Genomic DNA, 21,237 nt, shown 5'->3' with positions numbered 1-21,237 from the left:
GTGTCTGTGTTTTGTGTACATAAGAACACACCTATAAGTATTTTACTGACTGCTCTAGGTCCTTCCAAATCCATGCAAATCCTTTTAGATGAAGACCCTTTTGGGGAGAGGTGGGACTCTAAGTGGGACTGATACACGGGGGGTGGAGGTGACGTCCGTGTCGTGGAGGACGATGAAAAACAGTTGGGGAGTTGAGTTAGTTTTTGCTGCGTGTTATCAGCGTGAATCCTCTGCCCACTTTCTCACACGACGGCGCCTCCCGTGGGCCCTTCCTCACTTAGCAGTTAATTCCCAAACAAACAGCTCCCACCCCTCATATCCGCCCCGCAAACCCACCCTGATTCCCCGAGAGCTCCCACCATACCGCTGAGCTCATAGAAACTGTGAACAGGAACTAAATTGCATGAGAAATTGGGCCTGGATTCAGAGGGAGTTATGATATAAGCTTTGCTTCACAACCCACCCCCGACTTTCACTCACCACCCTCTCTCTCTCAATCTCGCTCTCACTCTCACTCTCTGTCTTACTCTGTCTCTCTCTCCGTGTCTCTCTCTCTCTCTCTCTCTCTCTCTCGCTCTCTCTCTCTATCTTTCTCTCTCTCTCGCACTCTCTCTCTCTTTCTCATACTCTCACTCTGTCTCTTAGTTGTATCTCACCAATCTTTCCCCCCTGTGATTCATTTGATCCGTCCATTGTCCTTATATCTCTCTTTGTCACGTCCCTCTCGTCCAGACTTTTTCTTTGAAGGAATCAAGTGGTGGGGGACGGGGGGGAGTTGAGGTTTGCCCGTCCTCTAACCGTCTTAGGGCCGCTGCTTATATAAAGATCCTGTGATATAACCGGGACACGGCGTTTGAAGGAGTGTACCGGACAAGCACACTTAGGGGTTCAACGACACCAACGCTTTTGCGAGTGAAAGACATCGTGACACACGTGTTTGGTAGGGTTAACCCTAACCCTAACAAACGCTGAGGTTGAACCACAAAACCAACTGCTAAAACTACTTGTTTCTACGTGGTTGATAGTCGCTTGGCACCAATTTCAGCCAATTAAGAATCCGAAATAGTGCATATCGCATGCAAAACGTGTGGGAGGCTGAGGATGCCCGGGACTTACAGAGAAATAAAGAGAGCGAGAGGGAGAGAGAGAGAGAAAGAAAGAGGGATGTAAAGATATAAAAAACTGAGGGATTTAAGGAGTGTGTGTGGGGGGGTGCCAGTGTGTCTCCCCCTGTGGCACCCAGATGATCCTGACCGTCTGCTTTGTATCCCTCTCCCTAGTGGTCCATTTAAAGTCTATCAGCACAAAACAGATGCTGGATTACCAGCATTGTTGCTGTGCAGCGTGCGTATGTGTGTGTGTGTGTGTGTGTGTGTGTGTGTGTGTGTGTGTGTGTGTGTGTGTGTGTGTGTGTGTGTGTGTGTGTGTGTGTGTGTGTGTGTGTGTGTGTGTGTGCGCGCGCGTCATCACCCTACATGTCCTATCTATGTTTAAAGCGGAGCTCGTCTACCCCTGTCTAGCACCATGAAGCCCTGACCCTCTGGCAAACACATGCATGCATGCATGCATGCACACATGCATACAGAATACTCATCTTATCATGGTCTGTTCATATGGGACCCAGTTGTCTAGACTAGGCAGTTGTACCAATCCCCCTTCTCCCTTAGTCTTCTAAGACCTTGTCTCATCCATGGCCCTCCAGGCTGAGCTGATTAACAGTAACAGGGGACAACAGTGCATGATAACATGCATTACATCGGACCAATGGGGTAGCGGCCTTTGGCCTCCGATTGCCTCCAAGAGGGCCAATGGGAGAGGGTTTGCGGGGTGTGGGGGGGAAGACATGTCAGACTGTGGGTTGAGTTAATGTAAGTGGAAGGGATATGACATGCCTCCAGGAGGGGGAGGGGAGACACAAACATGGACACGTAGATATAGATGGTAGACAAATGACAAAATACAAACACACACACACACACACACACACACACACACACATGGCGTAGCCATACACACATACGCGCACACCCTCTGGACTTGGCTGGCATAGACAGAGAGTCTGCTCTAGTTTGATTTCCTCTTTCATTTTTGTCCTTCCTCTCTCTCTCCCTCTCTCCTTCTACATATAGCTTCTGCCATAGCATCACTCTCTTTCTTTGAACAGCTGTTCTTGTAACCGTCCAACAAACACTAAGCAGCAGAAACGTACTTAAAATACTAGCCGGCCATTAACAAGCACACGAGGCGTAGGAGGGGAGGAGAATGGACAGCCTCGGTATCTTCCTAAAAGTGACTCTGTGGGGATTTGGGAGTCACATTCACACAGGAATGCTGTACTTTTTTTGCTCTCTGTCATCCGTCTCTCTCTCTCTCTCTCTCTCTCATTCCCTCACACACAGAAATAGCAAGAAATAGACAGCCAGGCCTTTACATTGTGTCACCTCGCCCCCATACATCACTCACAGAATGGCACTCACTCTGCGTCCCATGATGCAGTCCGGTTATATGAAAGGCTGCGTGAGGTGGTGTTGACAGGGGAGATTTACATCAGTAATAATTAGCGTGAAGATGCTCCTGAACCTAAACTTTACACTCTCTCTCTGTATCTCTTGATTGATCTTTAGATTAGAGATGTTGTTCTTCTCATTGAAAGCTATTGATAGAGGTTGTGATGTCCGTCTACATATTGTGTCAAAGCCAAATGTGTCCTCCTTTTATCGATAGAAACAGTGAACAGCCACAGCACAGCGGGGGGGCCCCCGGGGGCCCTGGGCACAAGCACGAGCACGAATAGCATACGTGACGTTTGACATGGGAGGAAACTGGAGCACCGGGAGGAAACCCAGAAAGCCACCGTCTGCCAGGCAACAGCGCGAGCCTATACGCTCAAGAGTGCTTGAGACATGGGATGTGAGTTTACGACCCTGCTCGTCGGCTGACACAGGGCTAGTGCACGTCTGCATCTGAAACTTCAATTATAGTTTCACATTTATTATTTGTTTAATAGGCTAGGAATGGCCTTTTTTTCGATTTCATCTGAATAAATAGTCAGCTATGAATTAGTTTTCAATAGTTATTTAGAAAAATTTAATTTTCTGTTAACCTAAGTGAAAGAATAGAGGACCCACATTAGATCTGATGTATGGCCAAATGGTAACATGGTGAAGCATTCATTCAATTTAACTAATTCTGTCTAATTAGACATTCGATAGTGATAAAGTTCTATAATCTACGATGAGATTATTTCTTATCTCAGCATTTAAAAAGTAAATGCTGGCCACCTTTTATATGGCCACGAATCTAAAAGACAAGGGGACGTCTTTTAGAGGTTAATTTAGTATTATTACAAATACTATAGGCTATTATAAGCTTTACTACTATAAGGAGAAGTTGAGAACAGATAATTTGCCTGATTATTTATGGTCAGATAGAGGTATATTGTCAAAATGTATGAAACACTAGCTCCATCTAGAGGTATCTTGGTGCAAATACACTATCCAACTCTTGGCCGCATTAGGCGGTTTTACAGACATGTAGTCAATCAAACCCAAAACTTTCTTCCTTGCTGATTAAGGGAATTTTTTCTTGCCCTTGTGAGGGATTGGGTCAGGAGGTTGTCATAAATATTTGGCCTATTAAGCCCTTTATACAAATAAAAAAGCAAAGAGGGCCCTTATTGAGGCTCAAAAAGGATGAGTAAAACATTATCGAGATCTTCAAGGGCCTTGCTAGCATGGTATAGAATAGAGCGTTAGAACAGGAAAGTATCTAATAGTCCCGAACAGGACTATCACAATAAAACTGTTAGTTAAACTTTCTAATGTACACAAGTTATCCCTGTTTAGAAGTCTACATTCAGATGGGAGTGGTGTGCGTCTTGAAAGGCCTAGGGTGTCATGTGTTTTTTGAACACTCGCCTTGAGTTATCCTTCAAGCAAAAAATAAATGTATTTTCATTTAAGTGAGATTATTCTAATCAAACAAAGTTGAGCTTAGTCTGAGATGTGAGGAGTAAGAACATATTTACCGTATACATATAGAAAGTAATTTCTTCACCGTCCCCCCTAATGACTTTTTATGAGAAGTAATTTTAAAAAGACAAACCTGTTTATTTGTAAACTCAAATTAATTTGCATACTGCAATGTACAAAGAAACAAGCATTTATTATGTTCCAAAACCAACATCACATGCCGAATGTTTATTCACAGAATAAGAATATTGGCCTGCTTTAACTCGTTGCGATGGAGGTGTTAGTCTTTTGTCCCAAAAAAAAAAATCAACAAGGAAACACAAATAAAGTCCATGATACTATCCAAAACAAAACAATCAATATCTGTATTTTGTAGAGTAGTCCTTTGGTGAAACTACAAGACCCCTTCCTTTTCTCGCTCCCCTGTACACGGTCTCCACAATGTCTATCATCTCCTGCTTGTCCTCCATGGTCCAGTTGATCTTGTTGTTGTTGCCCGTGCCCAAATCAATCATGATGTGCTTGTTCCTACACATAACAAACATCAACTTTAAGATCTGTATGAGGTAATTTCACAAAAAACAACATAGCTTTGAGATCTGTCTGGAGCAAAAGGGTGTTTACAGTGCGACGACACATCAATGACAATGACTCAATTTGGTAGGATAGCAATGGTTTCCGTTATTAATCGTGAGATGATTTGTCATTATAGGGAGATGTTGATGTGTTTGGAACTACCACTGCCTTTCTCATGCGAGACATGGCAAAACAAATCTTTGTTATTAACCTAGCTTACAGCATATTAACATTGATTAAGGATTTTACAGTAAAAAAACTCATTTTGTTCCTCTAAAAATTCCAGAGTACCACATCCCATGATGCCTTCGGATTTACAAGTCATGTTGCAAGACCAGAGGATATAAACAAAGCGCTGTGATTATATTATACCTATATTATGTGCATCTAATTTACAATAACTTCATATGCTTCAATTGGTCACAGTCAAGTGTCCATTAACAAATTGCTCTGCCTTTATGTCTGGTAGTAGCATTCTTTTTAACCCATTCAGACCGGATCACGCATCTGTGCGTGTTTACCATTAATAGCATTGAATTCCGACACATAATTAAGTAGCAGGTAGGGGTTAGCGTCATGCTCAAGGATACCTACAGGTAAGGCTGTGGGCATTAGAGATTTATCCCATTACCTTTCGGCTGATATTGCACTCTTTACGCTTCAGCTGAGTCCACACTTTACAACTTCATAACCAGTCTGACCCTCATTGGGACGCTTTATAGCCTTACCTGAAGAAGAACATGACCGTGCACGGGTCGTACAACTCGTACATCTTGTTGAAGTCGGGCACCTCTGTGATGTCCACCAAGTAAATCACTGCAAAGTTCTTCACCTGGGAATGAATTGGTCATACAATACATTAGAATTACTTTCTAGACTGATCAGATTATTTAATATTATGATTTACTAAATGGTGAAAAGGTTGTAAATGTTGTAATTTTATTAGTCTAGACTCTAGACAGTCTAGGAAAATAAAAAATAAAGTCAAAAGTTCCTCTTGGTACTTTTATGTCCCAAACTCCCTACCATTCGCCTTGTCGTATATATACACAATGTTTAATCGAAAAAATTACCTGAAAATTATGAATAATCTCTTTTGCAATGCAAATTGTAAACTAACTTTAACGCAAAAGCGAGAGTCCGCTGCAGTTTGAGCAGAACTGGAGAGGGGTCGTTAACATAAATAGTGTTGACCTAACCTCAAAAGTGAATTGTATCTCATATAACGAGAGTTGGGATCAACAAACCTTCTCGGCAATGCTGTACAGAACTTCGTCCATTTTCATGCATGTGGGATCCCAATCGTGACCAAAACGGATCACCAACACCCGGTCCTCTTCAGAGAGGATCGCCTGGTCGACCTGCCAGCCATTGTGGAGATGAGGGAGCATGTACGACATGATGCGTTTTCAGTGTCGACGGGCCTCTAAAGGAAACATAACATGCATCAAACCAAACAATATCAGGATTCCATTGACTAACTAAATTATAGGCTAACGTGAAATGACTAGCAATCCTATCCATTAGCTGAATTGCTAGTAGGTACGTGCTAGTCGGCTAAGTTATGCAGCCCATTCCATTATTGGAGACTATATTGATCAAACTAATCTACGTTTATGGTAATCGGGTAAAAGTATATATATTGAAATACATACCACAAAAGAATGCACTGATATCCCAGTAAAAAAAGACTTGTATACAGTAAATTGCAAATCGTAGACTAGCCAGTAACTAGCGTTAGCTTCAATTGGGAAGCTACTAGCCTTTTGTATACGTAATACGTAGGTTAGAAACGTTGCCTTGCGTCACGACGTCTTCTTTTATTTTTATTGGTCGTTCACACTCAACTCAAAAATATAATAATTGTATAATATATATCTTAAGATATATCGAATATCTTAAGAAGAGATTAAAAAGAAATAGTATAAAGGGAGCCTAAACATATAAGCAAAAAACATATTTACTCTTTATACCTCTTCTTAAGATATAAGATAGATCTTTGATGATGCTTATATATATATATATATAGAGAGAGAGAGAGAGAGAGAGAGAGAGAGAGAGAGAGAGAGAGAGAGAGAGAGAGAGAGAGAGAGAGAGAGAGACGTTTATATATATAAAATTGTGTTTATATTCACAAAGGTTATCTTATGGAAGATTGGGAGCATAATGAATGCTCCCAATCTACCATATATATAATATATATAAAACAATTAATATATATAAAATGAATGCTTTTTGAAGAGAATTTGAGTACATATATATATATATATATAGATTGGGAGCATAATGAATGCTTTTTAAAGGGAATTTGAGTATATATTTATATATATACTCAAATTCCCTTCCAATCTTCCATAAGTTAACTCAATTCAATTTTATTTGTATAGCCCTTAATGACCATGACAGTCTCAAAGGGCTTAACAGGCCAAATATTTGTGATACCCCCCTTTACCCAAGCCCCCACAAGGGCAAGAAAAAACTCCCTTGAAATTAGCAAGGAAGAAATCTTGAGAAGAAACGCATAGTAGGGGATCCCTTCTTCCAGGGATGGTCAGGAGTGCAATGGGTGCCATAATTGACATACAGGTAAATACATGCACATCATGTTAAAATGGTGATGTGGTGCTGGCCGGTTGACCATGAGGAGACCTTTGTGAAAATAAAACAGTAAGGTCCCTGCATATGGTTAAAGGCATAAATACCATCTCAACTTGCATTGCCGATACTGGTATTGACTTAAAAGAACCACTAGATATTCTAATGCCGTAGCTTGTTAGCTGTTAGCTAATTTTAGTTTCTGCTGCTCACATGTACACTATATAACCATAATCCAATGCTGCTGTACCAAGTTGCCAATACGTATTTGGCAGAGATGCTCTTCTCGCTACCCATTCTCACCCTGATAAGCATTGTTTTTACTTTCTCACATATATCTTTGGTTTGATCTATATGGTGACTCCAGGTAAGCTTAAACCCCACCTAAAATATCTCATCTTCAAACAAGAGCCGACTATAACACTATACATTGACAAGAAATCATGAGGCCATTAAAACATGGTAATAAAGTTGTGAAATAATGAAGGTATTTCTTTCCTCTACATTTAAGAAATCACATGTAGAGGCCTTTTAGTGTACTAAAATTAACTGATAAGAGAAGATCAGACATAGTCAGCACACTTTCACACAGAGACTTGTAATGTTTAATTTTTTTGTGCAAATTATTAAAATATAAACATAGGCTACAATGAACTAGACATAGGCCTCAGGTAAAAGGTTTCCGGTAGATCGGCCTACCGATGACATAGCAGCATTTTACGGCACTCCTTGGAGCATGAATCAGCAATCATCAGTTATAGCTCACAGGCTTAAAGGCAATCTCACTACTGAGCTTCGATTCATATTACTGTGGTTCTGATAAGTCAGAGCTTTTCTTGTCCCAATTCTGAATATTTGGGACTACAACCCTGGTATTATTTTGGCTTTACAAAGAGGGAGACTTGAAAAACTCAGAAATTGTTCCCTTAAAGCTAAATCTCTTTCCCACCATCAACCTTTTCATCAAGTATTCTGAAAAAAAACAACAAAATAATCAAGATACGGGCAGAAACATTTCAGTGACATTAGAAACTAACATTCAGTTGTGTGTTTCAACCTCCAGTCGGACATCACACCAGCGAATCCAATTGGATTACAGGTTGTTTGAGGTCGTTAGGGAGTAGGCAGAGAGGACACTGAGAACATGAATGATTATCTTCACAGGCCAACGGATCCAACCCAAAGAATCGGATGTGTGGACCACATAGTCTCTATCACTAGAATCAAATCAAAAAGGGGGTCCTCCTATCGATCGACCGGCACCATCACTGCCTGGTCCATTGCTGTCCCGTGAGGTGCTTGTTCATGAAAGATCTTGTAGGCTGCTTATGGCTCTGTCCCTGAAGGGTGTTCAGCATTGGGTTGGCATGGAAACCAAGGTAAAAGGTGACGATAGGGCTTTCCAGGAGACACGCAAGAGGCCTCCAAACTGCGGCGGCTGCTATTCAAACGGGTGCTCTGGACACGAGCGGTTCACCTCGAACCATTCATCTATACAACTGAGAGGATGAGAAGATAGAGCGTAGCGTTAGCATATCTGGCTCTCTAATGTCATAGCGGAACGTGTGTGTGTGTGTGTGTGTGTGTGTGTGTGTGTGCATGCGTTACCCTTTGTGGTAGATGCAGAGACAAGGCAGCCTTGCAATAGTGTCCCCCTGATCCAGTTCCTCTAAACAAATGGTACATTCCCCCGAGTCCTTGGACAGAATGTCCTCTGACGAACACAACAGATACAAAAAAAATTGAAGTTAAAGCTGGGTTTGGTGAACTGAGACGTTGCAATTTTAGTGCTAAGCATGCTTGGCACATTTTTGAGCTAGGCATCAAAAATCATCCATATATATGTTTGAACCTGACCTCAAAAGGGATATCATATAGTTATATAGGGACACCAGTATGCTACATTCCCAAAGGAAGACAAGGCATCATTATAAAGGACAACAAATAGCATACTTCAGTCATGTGGTGCCTTGCAAAAGAGACGCACCGAAGAAAAAGGAGAAGCAAGAAAAACAAACCAGAAAGTCAAGGTCAGGATACGATAATTACAAAAGACACATAGACCTTTGGCAGTTTAAGGATATATACACTAGACAAACTCACAAAGCACAATAGCTTGTAGAGCCACAGCAAGGTCATATTTAAGAGAAGGAAAAACTATTCTGTTCTCCTTTGTCTTGCTAAGGAGAACCAGAGACCCAGAAACAAAGTCTTTTTTTTGTTGCTTTATTTGTGTGGATGTACTGTGCAGGTCTTTACAACATGATGTATGCAGGAAAGGAAGTATGTTAAAGGAAGTATGTGGGATCAATTAATACAGGCTAAAATAAATGTCAAGATTTGATTTACAATGTACCCCAGGTCCTATTTTGTCATATGTGTAGTATTTCACAGAGCCATGTGTTGACTCCATTTCTGTAGACGGCACGTCAAGCTGAGATAATTGCAGTATTTACAATGGATTAAATACAATGTCTCCTCAACACGCTGTAGCATCCCCCATAAGTATCAGAAAACAATATAATGCCCACATCATAACAACTCAAGGGTTCTCAAGTACCCCTGAGTTCTGGGGTGTTCTTGGTAACAGAGGAAAACAGCGGACTGGAGGGGATTGCGGAAACCCTGACACAACGTGTTCAACCAATTAATAATAAAAAATAAAAAACTAATAGAAACAATACTAAAACATATAGGAATGTATTGTTCATCGTATCAGACGTTCTGTACCGGCCTGAAAGTGGTTTAGCCCATATTCTTCTTTAAAGGGCAACACACGTTCAGGTACCAAGACAACCTGTGACAACACAATGCAATATAAAATACATAGAACATGTATGTTCTATGATGTATTGTGTTGTTACAGGTTGTTGAGTTCACAGGCCTCCATCTCACAGACAGGCAACAATATAGACCCATGTAGACTGGGGTCAGCAGGAGGATAGTCGTGTTTGTACGGCTGGCCTCTAGTTTTGGTTCCCACTTCTTCAAAAACCACTAAATAGGACTGTCTATGTATCAAGCAGGTGGTTGACTATTCCCTGTATTGTGCTTACTGTTGTAGGCCAGGCGAGTTTTGCTGAAACAGCTGAGCAGGTGTTTCTCCATCTCCTCAGACGCCACATACTTGGAGCACACGGGGCAGTGGAAGCCTGGGGGTAAGATAAATGGACAAACAGGACAAATAGATATGAAGTGCTCGCTCTTCAGCCAGACCCTGGGACCCAGCTGTGTGTGTGTGTGTGTGTGTGTGTGTGTGTGTGTCATCTGAGAAAAGATTATTAGGACATGACCAGCCAAGCCTGCAGTTGAGATAAACCATGTTATATGTAATATGACACTGTCGGCTGTGTCCCTATTTTCTCTCTCTCACACACACACACACACACACACACACACACACACACACACACCTGCCCTCTGAAATAATTTACAAGAGCATAACAGACAATTGTTTACCAGCAATGGGGTCATAAATTTACGATCATAAGACTTCCTGGTCTGGAAAGCTGTATCTATAATAATTGATACAAATAGCAATTCTGCTATAAACGACAAAGGGAACGAGGAAACATGTAGTTTACGAGAGCTCACGATAATAAAAAACATGTGGTTTTGTTTTTGTTACGAAGCATAGGTTATGACTAGGACCTGCCAACCGCATACATGTTAGAACAAATCTAGCTTCGCATTCATATTTCAGTCGATTTATCGACTAATGCGTTGAATAACTGGGGCATATGGTGTCAGGTCATGTGCCCCTCGTTTTTTGCAACAGCGTCACCTCCTCTTCTGTTTGGGTGTGTTTTTTTTGGTTTCTGTGTTTTTGGGTTGAGAAACAGCTTGTGCCTCAACTATTGAGCAACGTGCAGTCGGGGATTGGGGAAGTTGGGGGTTTTGCTGCTGGCTCAGACTGAAGGCAGTTAGTCTGTGTTTTGAGGCATGGCGTTAAACGTGCAGCGACGAGCAGGAAGCTCTTATCTCTTGACCTACATAGTTATTCTGTCTTTCTTCTCGGCAACGCTTATAAACATGACACCTTTAGGAGACACGAGAAGGAAAGAAAGGGATTCTATGTTTAAAAACGGGGGAAAACAAACTATGTAGGCCTAACATGTTGGTTATTAATAGTCTACAATGTCCCCCTCACGATCGTTGATATGTGGCTGTGCAACAGTTATTGCAATTGTAAAGATGATAATATTGTATCATTCAATGTTGACGTAGGGTTATATTTTCTCTATCTTACCTCCTAGCATGCGAGGAGACAGGTGAGCCGGCAGGGACCCTATGAGCAGCCGATGCCCCCCAGCGGGCAGGTCCCTCTCGCCGTCCGTGCCGTCGAGGCTTTGATTGAGTGCGTGTGATCCCGACCTGCCACTGCCCGGTATATCTATTCCAACACCACTCGAACCACCGCTTCCACCACCAACAGTGTAGCGAATCCGGGGCCCGTCGGGGCCGTTCGTGTATCGAAATCCTGCGATTCCCTCGCTGGCGTTTGGATTACCAGATGGCAGGTCCGAACTTGAATATGCCCTGGTCCTTCCATCAAATACAGGATTACTCTGTTTGGCACCCATGGTGTATGAAGTAGCCCAAGTTCTTAAAATGTACAGGGTTTAGTTTGTCTGGGTTTTTTTTTATCTACAAGACATTGTTACAGTTCGTCCAGAAGAGTCCGCATCAAAATCGGCGATTAATAATAAGCAACAGTTGGCTCCATGCTCGCTCCGACCGCTTAAAGTTGCATGGCGTGCGCTATATGCGCAAAGTGCGCACTCGTTGAGCAGAGATCATCCAAAACAGTAGTTTTTTTGACCGGGACGTCCTCTACAATCGGTGAATAAAGACGCAAGAACGACGCCTACGGTGGATTATGTTCACCATCTTAAAAGGGATTCAAAGGGAAGATCGCAAATGAGTTAATGGACGTCTAGTTCGGATTTGTTTTTGTAGTTCGGTTGCTTGGAAAGAAAAGCAAAGCAGGGATCGCCCTCCCCTCGAGAGGGTGCGTCAGGTGGCGACGTGACGTCACATGGAGTCTGCTCCCCCTGCCTCCAAACATTTTTCTCAATAGATCACGTTCCGTTTTGCAATATGAATAGAGATGCTCAACCTAGTATTTGTGGTAGCCTGTAACATGACATAACACTCAAGTTCTCGTTCACAAAGTTTATTGGATAATCGTTTGACGTTGCATAACAAACATAACACCACATTTGGAGGGCAAACATAACACCAGGGGGAAGGTTAAGTTAAAAGGCTGATGAAAAGCCATTGGAACATTTCAGGATCGGGGGCTTATAAGGACTGGAAGCTGTGCATTGGTTGCGACACACGCAAACCTCAATAATATTATATCAAAATAAAATAAAAAGTCTTGACTTCACTTGAAAATGAAATAGTTGCGTCTTGCAATGATGTTACCTAGGTCAGGATATGCACGTAGGGACTTGTAAAGCTATCGAGAGAACCCTCCGCATACATGAGCGGGAGAGGGACAGGGATGGGGGAGTGTGAGCCGCTCCATGGATCCCCTCCGGCCGTCCACCGTGCGTTCTGGGCAGTGGTGAAAATGTGCTTTTACTGAAGAAGCGGTGTCACCGTCCTGCTGCGATGCTGTATAGTTGTTTAGAGTAGATGAGATAGGAATGTGTTGTATAGACCCTACATAACCTTGATTGCTGTGTAACTGAACCAATAGTAATAATAATAATAATAATAATAATAATTATAATATGATCATTTCAAATATAATAATGTACATTTATGGTATCAGCAAACAAACAGGAAACGGTCACGACCCTCGGGTGTCGTCTCTACTAGCTAAGAAACGAAACCCTGAACCCTTGATGGTTCCCTTGTTTTCTTCTGCAGCTCCCTTTCGTGGAGACACGGGATCGTCATCACACTCCTGTTCTGCTGCTCTCCCCTCTCCTCCTGGCTCCTTAAAAAAACAACTAACATACATGCAACGGCCCACCATTTTCAACCAAGTTCATCTGTTAGCTTTTAATGTTTCTCTAAAAGCTAAATAAACAAGCAAACAAACAAAAAAAGAAGGTACATTCAACCCAAAGCCACAGCAAACATGATTAACGTCACACTATTTGGACAGTTTTTCTGCATACCAGCCCACCCAGGGCTATGGAGGGTATCGGTATGGTTTGAACTAACCAGATGGTGAATGATTAGAGCTGATCTGCATGGTGCGTGACATCTACCCAGGCAGCCTGTTAGTGGACAGGAAAGTGTGTCTGTGTGTGTGTGTGTGTGTGTGTGTGTGTGTGTGTGCGTGGACATGTGTGGGCGTGTTTTTGTTTGTGTGTTCTTGTGTGTGGGCATGTGTGGGGGGTTAGTGTGTGTGCAAACAGAGCACTGTATTTGGAAGCAAAAAACCACTGAGACATTCAGGGAAATAGTGTATCATCTGCATACGTGAGCTTTTTATTTGGGTTTGGGTTTCATTCTACGTGTGTGTGTGCGTGTGTGTGTGTGTGTGTGTGTATGTGTTTATGTGTGTGTCTATCTGTCAGTTGTTTTTCTTTGCCTGTGATCAGCAAAAAATGTTTTGAAACTACTTGATAAGTGTAAGGGGCCTGCGTCTCAGAGGGGTTGTCCCGGGCTATCTTAGAGGTGACAGCCCAGCTGCAGGCTCCCTTCATGGGGCTGTCACTGCTGGCTCACTCCCATCTGCTGGTGGTCTGCCCCTGGTTCACCTTCCACATCTGCATGGTAATGCTCAAAACTGTCGTCGTCTATGTCTGGGAGCCCCAACAGCTAAGGAGCACAGGAGGTAACATGATTAGGACTATCTTGGATGCAAGTTGTATGGTTAATGTGAGAAAAAGAGAGTGTAAGATGAAGTTGGCATTACAGCATAACAGCATAAAGATCGACATTCAGGATGAGATACTTTATCAAAACTTTACCTTGATTAGCTGATTTAAGTGTGCCTATCATTCACATATTCAATTATGTAAGCCAACTAATCATTATTTCTAATACTTAACAATAAGGGTAGAATAATTAACCATTATAATTGTACCAACATAAGTTAACTGGGTAACACGCATTAACTGACATGTAACAGTTCATTAATAGTATAGTAATGGTATAGTAATAATTTACGAATGGTGTTTATGTTTACTTATGGTTTTCATGCCACGCTTACATTCTTAAATAGTGTTAATTAATAGAGGTAATAACAGTTTATAGCATTAACTAATGTTAAGCATTAGTTAATTACTGGACCTTTGTTGTCAAGTGTTACCTTAGCATTTCTAATATATATTTAAATGTAACTTAACCCTGGTTTCTCCATATTGCCTTCCCTCACTTCAATAACTTGTTTTACTTCGAAATTTAAGGTACAATAGATCTGCCATTTCACATTGTTGGGTGGTTTGTTCATAACCTAGAATAACCTAGGTGTGAACATTGGCAACATTGGCCACATAGAGTGGTTGGTAACCACATACGGAGGGGATTTGAGGGCGAGGCCTGAATGTGTGTCCTCACATTATTACCCCCACGCACCTTTTTTAGTCATCAAATCCTACTGCAGATCTCTGCTTATCCCACACTCCACAAGGGATATATGTGTTTGCATATTGCACAGATTTTCTATCCTACCTTTTAAAATGTAGGAAAAACTATGATGTAACTAAACTACTGTCCACTTTTTGAAGGTGGAATTATGACCGTCAGTGTATTTTTATATTACTTTGAATTAAAGTGAATATAGACAGCAACAATATGTGTTGCATACACTTATTGTTACAACACAAAATGTGTAAGGTCACAGTGTCTTGTTGTTGTACTGGCAGCCAATGAGATGACGCTAGATAGAACCGATGGGCGGCGCTAACCACAGGGTCAGTTTATAGAAGTGTTATTTTTTTATTTTTCTTAATGGCAGTCAACTGAAACATTGCTTCAGCACTTTTGAGGTCTTGTTATTAAAATAACGATTACACTGGATTTCTTACCCAGCTTTCAAGATGGAGGGTACTATTTTCAAACCACAAGGGGGCAGTGTTGGCACAGTATTACATTATAACAGTACAGGACATTATATAAAGTGTCGACAGGTCCTGACAGTGTACGCTTACGGGTCTGAAGGAAGTGAAGACCTTTTCCAGAACTTCCAACAGTGTTTTCTTCCCACAGGAGGAGATGTAGTCCTGGGCCAACTGCAGGAAGGGAAGGCAGTCCTCACTCTCACTCCATACATGCTTCACACACACACACACACACACACACACACACACACACACACACACACACACACACACACACACACACACACACACACACACACACACACACACACACAGACAGATAGACACACACAGACACACACAAAATACAATACAGACAAACACATACACACACACACATACACACCAACACAAACACAGCCACACACACACAAAGAGACATACACACATACACACACACACACACACACACACACACACACCCAAACACAGACAGATAGATACACACAGACACACACACAATACAATACAGACAAACACATACACACACACATACAACCCAACAAAAACACAGCCACACAAACACGCACACACAGAGACATACATACATACATACACACACACACACACACACACACACAAACAATCAATATAGACTAACCTGCAACCTTTTTATAACTGCGTGTAAGGGATTCTGACAACCTACTGTATTGTAACCTATATATTATTAAAGCGAAGGAAGAAAGCACATGCATAGACAGTAGTGCAGAGAGAGAGTTAAGGGCTAGTTTTTCAGCAATAGGCGTCAGGCCAGGTTTGTGTAGACAAAGAGGTGTGACACATGCAATTATATTGTGGTTGTTTTGTGATAAAGAAAGGCAAGCAAGCCATTGCCCTCTGACTCTTCAGAAATATAAATAGACCGGTAGCATTATGAACTCATCAAACAGACATTGGTCAGACTATATTACGCAAGAAACAATTTGGGTTTTGATTGTGTGTGCGTGTGCATGAGTGTGTTCATGCAGGTGTGTGGGTCTGTCTGAGAGGGAGTTGAAGAGACGGATACAAACAGTAAGACAGGTGGAGAGATAGGGTGGAGAGAGAGTGGTGGGAGAGAGAGGGATGATTTTAGTATTGATCGATCATAGGTTAGTGCATCTTCTGACTCCTGCGGAACCAGAGTCTCTGTCCCTGGGGGACCTCAACGGTTGAAAGGGTGTGTGAGTGTGTCTGTGCGAGAGAGAGGGTGAGGTAGAGAGGTAGAGGGAGAGAGAGAGAGAGAGAGAGAGAGAGAGAGAGAGAGAGAGAGAGAGAGAGAGAGAGTCTCAACACAGGTGAGGTTTGGCATCATCCTCCAGGTCGTGGTATAAAGAGGGGGTCGGAATGATGACAGGTCCGGCATATCGGGGTTGGTATAATAACACGAGGCCTGTGGCTGGAGGCTGCAACCGCCAAGCGAGCTACTGCTGTTGATATAAGGAGATGTTTTCAGGAAATATAAGAGGGCGCTCCATACTGCGATGACATCACCTCCCCTCCTGCCAAGCGCACACTGACGCACCCTCGTGCGGCACCATTCCCAGCTGGAACCCGGGACGCTCCCCCCAACCCCGCCAACATGCGCGTGCACAAACGGCCACACACAGAGACACACACAAACCCACACACGCGCATGCACGTCCCCATACGCATAGGCCCTGCATGACACTTACGAAATTGTCGGTGCCACCAGTCAAATTATCGGGGCAGAGCACGTAGAAGGAGATCCCCGGCTCTGCGTAAAAGTCCAACCGCCTTTCGTCGTCCTCCTCCGCGAAGATGAGGTCGAAAGGGTTACTCGAGCACCATTTCTCCGCCGCCTCCACCAACTGCTTAAACTCCATCCTCCTCCGTTTAGCCTCGCGCTGCCGTGCTGTGGGGTCCGCGTCTCCGGTGTTATCTCCCGCTGCCCTCTCGGTGATGCTCAAGCCTTTACAAACAACCGTTGACAGTGCCTCCTCCTCCTCCTCCTACCGCATTAGCTACAGCATCGCCTGCACGGTGTAAAAAAAAAAAAAAAAAAAAAGGCATGCAGATGGACTATTTGCGCATCACTAATAACCTACCGGGTTATCAGTTTTGATCAAACCCCCGTTGTCAAACCCCCGATCCGGTTTGAGTCCGTGATGAGCTCAGCCGTTCGGTCGCACAGAAGCACGCGGCCGGGAACGATCACGTCCGTTCCGCGACGCGATGACGAAGAACCAAGTTAGGCCGACATCCAATTCCAACACAACGATGTCCAACTTCAACCCCGGCGTTTATAACTGCAGTATAGTTTGTTGGAACCTCATTCAACACACAATCGATTATTATTTTATTTTTGTATTAACGGGGGTAAATAAAGTAAGGCATGCCTTGACCCTATACAAGTGGCCTTTACAACAGTTTAATTAATGTGAAGCAAAAATGATGACAAGCTTGAGATGGAAAGCTGGTAACGATTTGGGATGCATTGGGATCCAGCTCACTTCGTTACGTAAATCGGTCGGGAATGAGTTTTGGAAGAATAACTTATTGTCGTCCCGCACTCATGTGGAATTCCACACGATGGCGCCCTACTCCCGTCCACGTGTGTTGACTTCTCCTTACCCCGTACCATGTCCTCAATCGTAGTTGAAGTTACTAAACTTGTGCGTCCACTATTGAAAATATCATCAGCTGTGCCAACGATGCCATCGGCTATACTTTAACACACAAGGTATGAAAACAAGTGCACACTCTTCCACCCGATTTGACACATATACCGACACCAACGTCAGAGGAATATGGTTGGATACGTGGTTGGGTTTTTGGTGCCAATGTGGCGCCCCGCTTTGGTCCCGCTATCCCAGTCAACGTCATTGGAACGATGACTCCCCGCCCCTATCTACACCCTGGCCACCAGAGGGCGAATCAAAACGAGCGTACCATCCCGTACTGGCTACCACCCCTCAGATCATGGTTCTCCCAGCAGAGAGGACTGGTAACACAGAGTTGAGCTGTTCTGCCGCTGCCAGGATCCAGTTCTCGGTCGCTCTGTTTGTTCGCACTCATTTCTGGAATCTATTCTTCTTAGCAGACGAGAAAAAAAAGTTGATATCCTAACGATACGTGTTGCAGACCTTGTGTTTTATTACACAGGATTACCTTCAACCCATAATGATCTGAGATCCGTGCCCTGCTGTCTCGTGCAGGGCCGCGCTTTGTGTGTACCGTGGAACCTTTTGAAGTGGGCTGCAGATCCCTGGAAATGGAGCAGTCAGAAGCTCGAAGCAATTTTTCTGAAACTTCCGAATTTCCCGAAGAGGAGGCGGTTGACCCCCGAATTCAGGTAGGTCTAAAAGTTCTGACAACAAAAGTACTAGCGCTATTGAAAAGCACACGACCAAAGCTATGTCTATGGATACACTTTTAATATAATTTGAATGTGTTTACGATCCCCACAAATGCACATGTTTGACTGATTTAGGGTATTTTTTAAATCAACTTCCCACATATGGGCTTTGACTGACTGAGGTGGAGGGAGCAAAACAACGTGTCTGCCCCCCCCCCCCCCCCCCCCCCCCCCCCCCCCCACACACACACACACACACTTTCTCTCTCTACCCTTCGCTTTCTAGCTGTCTCTTTCGGTCCCCCCCCCCCCCCCCACACACACACACACCGCAGCCTTTCCCTTGCATCCCCTCTCATGCTGTGTTTTGTGTCAACAGGGAGAGTTGGAGAGGCTGAACCAGTCTACAGATGACATCAACCGGTGGGAGTGTGAGCTGGAGGTAGGTCTTGGTTGTTCACCCTGACCACTACACCCTAGCATCCCCACAGCAGACCTGACCCGTCTATTATGAAAGCAGTGGGAAGATAGAAAAGCGTTTCATTGCTGTGGTCAGCACCAAGTGCCGCTGCCGAAATTAGCTTGTTTTCCAAGAAACAAAGGGCTCTGAAAGACCACCGTGGGGCCTTGGCCCCCAGATTACATGGAAGGAGTTCCAGAGAAACATGTGGGCTGAACTGTGCCTGAACAGCATGGGAGACACGGTGGAGATGGTGATGTTTAACTGCTCTCGGTTGTCTATTACCGAGGAGTGGAAGGCCAGCGGTCAGGCCAAAGAAAACATTCCCCCCGACTTCAGGCCTCCTCCTCTCACCTCCTTCCAGGCCTCTTCTGTTTTTCATTATAGCCCAGCTTAACTTCCTCCAACAAAAAGGGCCTGGAGAGTTGGAAGCAACACACTATTGAGAAAGGGAGAGAGAGAGAGAGAGAGTGGGATATTCACTCCTATTCGGATACAGAGCCGAGTAGTTATGTCGAGTGTTAGATAAAACACATCTGGAGTTGATGGTGAGTGATGTAGCTATCACTGTGTGCTGAATCCCCTTGATCACTTGTAGCCCCCACCCAAAACCCTTTTGCCAAACTTAAAGCTGAACATATTAAATAATATGCAATCTTTATAATAGTGTGTTAATAGTGTGTGTGTGTGTGTGTGTGTGTGTGTGTGTGTATGTGGGGGTTGTGTGTGTGTGTGTGTGTGTGTGTGTAAGAAAGAGGGAAAAGGGACAAAGCATGCAAGAGAAACTTGAGGACAAAGATGGAGAACCTAAAATTATATTTTCCTCATGAGGGAAATGACACAGAGAGAGCCTGTCAAGAGTAGACCTAATCGGTTAAAGAGCCGTGTCACTCTGCAGGAACAGGACGTACAGTCTTGTCACAGGAAGAAGCCACAAACTCCTATTTTCTGAACTCTTTCTATTGGTATAGTTGGCTCCGAAATCTCCTACATCCTGACACACAAACGTTATGGTAATAACAAACAAGGTTATTACCGATAATAATGTAGAAACAGAAGAAATACAATACAATTCACCACTATGACACAATGAACGGCTATGATCGTAATTCCTTTTCAGTGTTTGTGTGTGCCTGTGTGTGAGAGAGATTTTTGGAGGTGTGGTGTGCAAGGATGGGTGGGGTGGGGGGAGGGGAAGTAAGGAAGGACAGCCAGGGACACATCCTGTGGCTGTAGTCCCTGAAAAGTAGGGTGACATAATCAAAGGAAGTCACACACATCGGCACAGTGGGGGTCATAGTTGGTATTATTGTAGTGTATGATCATAACAACTATATTGACTGTCGAATGATGGGGCCTCTCAAGCTGACATGCTAATATACATGTGTGTGTTTGTATGTGTGTGTGTGTGTTTGTGCGTGCGTGTGTGTGCGTGTCCAGGACTACCGGCAGCGGTTCCGCGCGGTGCTGGTGGAGGCGACGGTCAAGCTCGACGAGCAGACGAAGAAGATTGGACGGGCCGTGGACGACTCCAAACCCTACTGGGAGGCCCGCAGAGTGGCCAGACAGGTACGGTGTCTGGAGACGCACGCACGCACGCAAACACACGCACGCGCAGACACATGCACACACGTGAGTGTGGCGGTAGTAACCTGTGTGGAGGGAGCTTGGCATGGCCTGCCAGAAGGCCCTTGAAGACTGGTGTTTGAGAGACAAATTAGCATTGAGCCATTTGAGCACTCAAGCTGACTGGCTTGGAGGGACGTCAGACACAGGCATGACCAGGATGTTCACCTGAGTCACACACCTCTCTCGCAATCTCTCCCTCTCTCCCTCTTTCTCGCTGTCTCTCTCACTCACACACACGCACTCACTCATGCTCACACACATGCATGAATGTGAACCCGTAGACACACATAGTTACCGTCCTGTGGCCGTGGTCTATTTTTAACCCCCCCCCCCCCCCCCACACACACACACACAGAAGTTTGTGTTGTCTACACCACCATCGACAAACTGAAAACAGCTACACACTTGCGGGTTCTTACAAGATGCTGCCTGACAAGTCTTGTGTGTGTGTGTGTGTGTGTGTGTGTGTGTGTGTGTGTGTGTGTGTACTGAAGAGGTTTGAAGGGATTTCGATTCCATCAGATATTAAACAGTGGATCATTGGATCTCTTAGTTAACTGGTGACACCAGCATTCGCTATGGGATCATCTCAGGCCCTCTGTTGACATGCTCTATCATGGCCCAGGGGCCACACAGTAGGAG

General features: G+C 43.8%; 4 protein-coding genes across 5 annotated transcripts in view; 1 reads left to right on the top strand and 3 right to left on the bottom strand.

Annotated features, from left to right (window-relative positions):
• Positions 1-4,096: 4,096 nt before the first annotated feature.
• txnl4a (thioredoxin-like 4A) lies at positions 4,097-6,336 on the bottom strand. Of its 2 annotated transcripts, none has more exons than XM_079749907.1 (4): positions 6,203-6,336; positions 5,795-5,973; positions 5,276-5,379; positions 4,097-4,499 (listed from the first exon to the last, which is right to left on the bottom strand). In XM_079749907.1, the coding sequence occupies exons 2-4, from the start codon at positions 5,945-5,947 to the stop codon at positions 4,328-4,330; spliced, it is 429 nt and encodes a 142-aa protein (XP_079606033.1). In that variant the 5' UTR covers positions 5,948-5,973; positions 6,203-6,336; the 3' UTR covers positions 4,097-4,327. The 2 variants fall into 2 exon arrangements, with proteins under 2 accessions (XP_079606033.1, XP_079606034.1); XM_079749908.1 differs by having other exon boundaries at positions 5,795-5,908; positions 6,203-6,295.
• A 1,394-nt stretch (positions 6,337-7,730) lies between these two features.
• LOC307085031 (E3 ubiquitin-protein ligase znrf2-like) lies at positions 7,731-12,145 on the bottom strand. The gene is made up of 4 exons (XM_079749651.1): positions 11,392-12,145; positions 10,199-10,294; positions 8,751-8,856; positions 7,731-8,641 (listed from the first exon to the last, which is right to left on the bottom strand). Exons 1-4 carry the CDS (start codon positions 11,723-11,725, stop codon positions 8,584-8,586), a joined length of 594 nt encoding a protein of 197 aa, XP_079605777.1. The 5' UTR covers positions 11,726-12,145; the 3' UTR covers positions 7,731-8,583.
• A 1,672-nt stretch (positions 12,146-13,817) lies between these two features.
• mturn (maturin, neural progenitor differentiation regulator homolog (Xenopus)) lies at positions 13,818-17,034 on the bottom strand (the record flags this gene model as incomplete). The annotated part of the gene is made up of 3 exons (XM_079749471.1): positions 13,818-13,925; positions 15,260-15,382; positions 16,864-17,034. 3 exons carry the CDS (start codon positions 17,032-17,034, stop codon positions 13,818-13,820), a joined length of 402 nt encoding a protein of 133 aa, XP_079605597.1.
• Positions 17,035-18,176: 1,142 nt separating this feature from the next.
• Positions 18,177-21,237, top strand: part of LOC307085370 (SH3 domain-binding protein 5-like) — a 10,876-nt gene continuing 7,815 nt past the window's right edge. The window contains exons 1-3 of the mRNA XM_079750151.1: positions 18,177-18,503; positions 18,886-18,948; positions 20,407-20,535. Coding sequence (XP_079606277.1) covers positions 18,423-18,503; positions 18,886-18,948; positions 20,407-20,535 — 273 coding nt within the window. The 5' untranslated portion in view covers positions 18,177-18,422. The remainder of the gene's footprint in view (positions 18,504-18,885; positions 18,949-20,406; positions 20,536-21,237) is intronic.

Source organism: Pollachius pollachius (genome assembly GCF_949987615.1).
Source record: "Pollachius pollachius genome assembly, chromosome: 13".
NCBI classification, from domain to species: domain Eukaryota; kingdom Metazoa; phylum Chordata; class Actinopteri; order Gadiformes; family Gadidae; genus Pollachius; species Pollachius pollachius.
Note: the sequence above shows the minus strand (reverse complement) of the source record. Positions and strands in the feature narration are given on the sequence as shown.

Bases quoted from the DNA above. Each gene is read 5' to 3' on its own strand.
- txnl4a (XM_079749907.1), bottom strand. From the start codon at position 5,947: ATGTCGTACATGCTCCCTCATCTCCACAATGGCTGGCAGGTCGACCAG. The intron at 5,380-5,794 runs GTTTGTTGATCC...ATTCATTCCCAG, and splicing joins TGTACAGCATTGCCGAGAAG to GTGAAGAACTTTGCAGTGAT. The intron at 4,500-5,275 runs GTAAGGCTATAA...TGTTATGTGTAG, and splicing joins ACGGTCATGTTCTTCTTCAG to GAACAAGCACATCATGATTG.
- LOC307085031 (XM_079749651.1), bottom strand. From the start codon at position 11,725: ATGGGTGCCAAACAGAGTAATCCTGTATTTGATGGAAGGACCAGGGCA. The intron at 8,857-10,198 runs GTAAGCACAATA...TGTGTTCGTCAG, and splicing joins AACTCGCCTGGCCTACAACA to AGGACATTCTGTCCAAGGAC. The intron at 8,642-8,750 runs GTAACGCATGCA...TCATCCTCTCAG, and splicing joins CTCTGCATCTACCACAAAGG to TTGTATAGATGAATGGTTCG.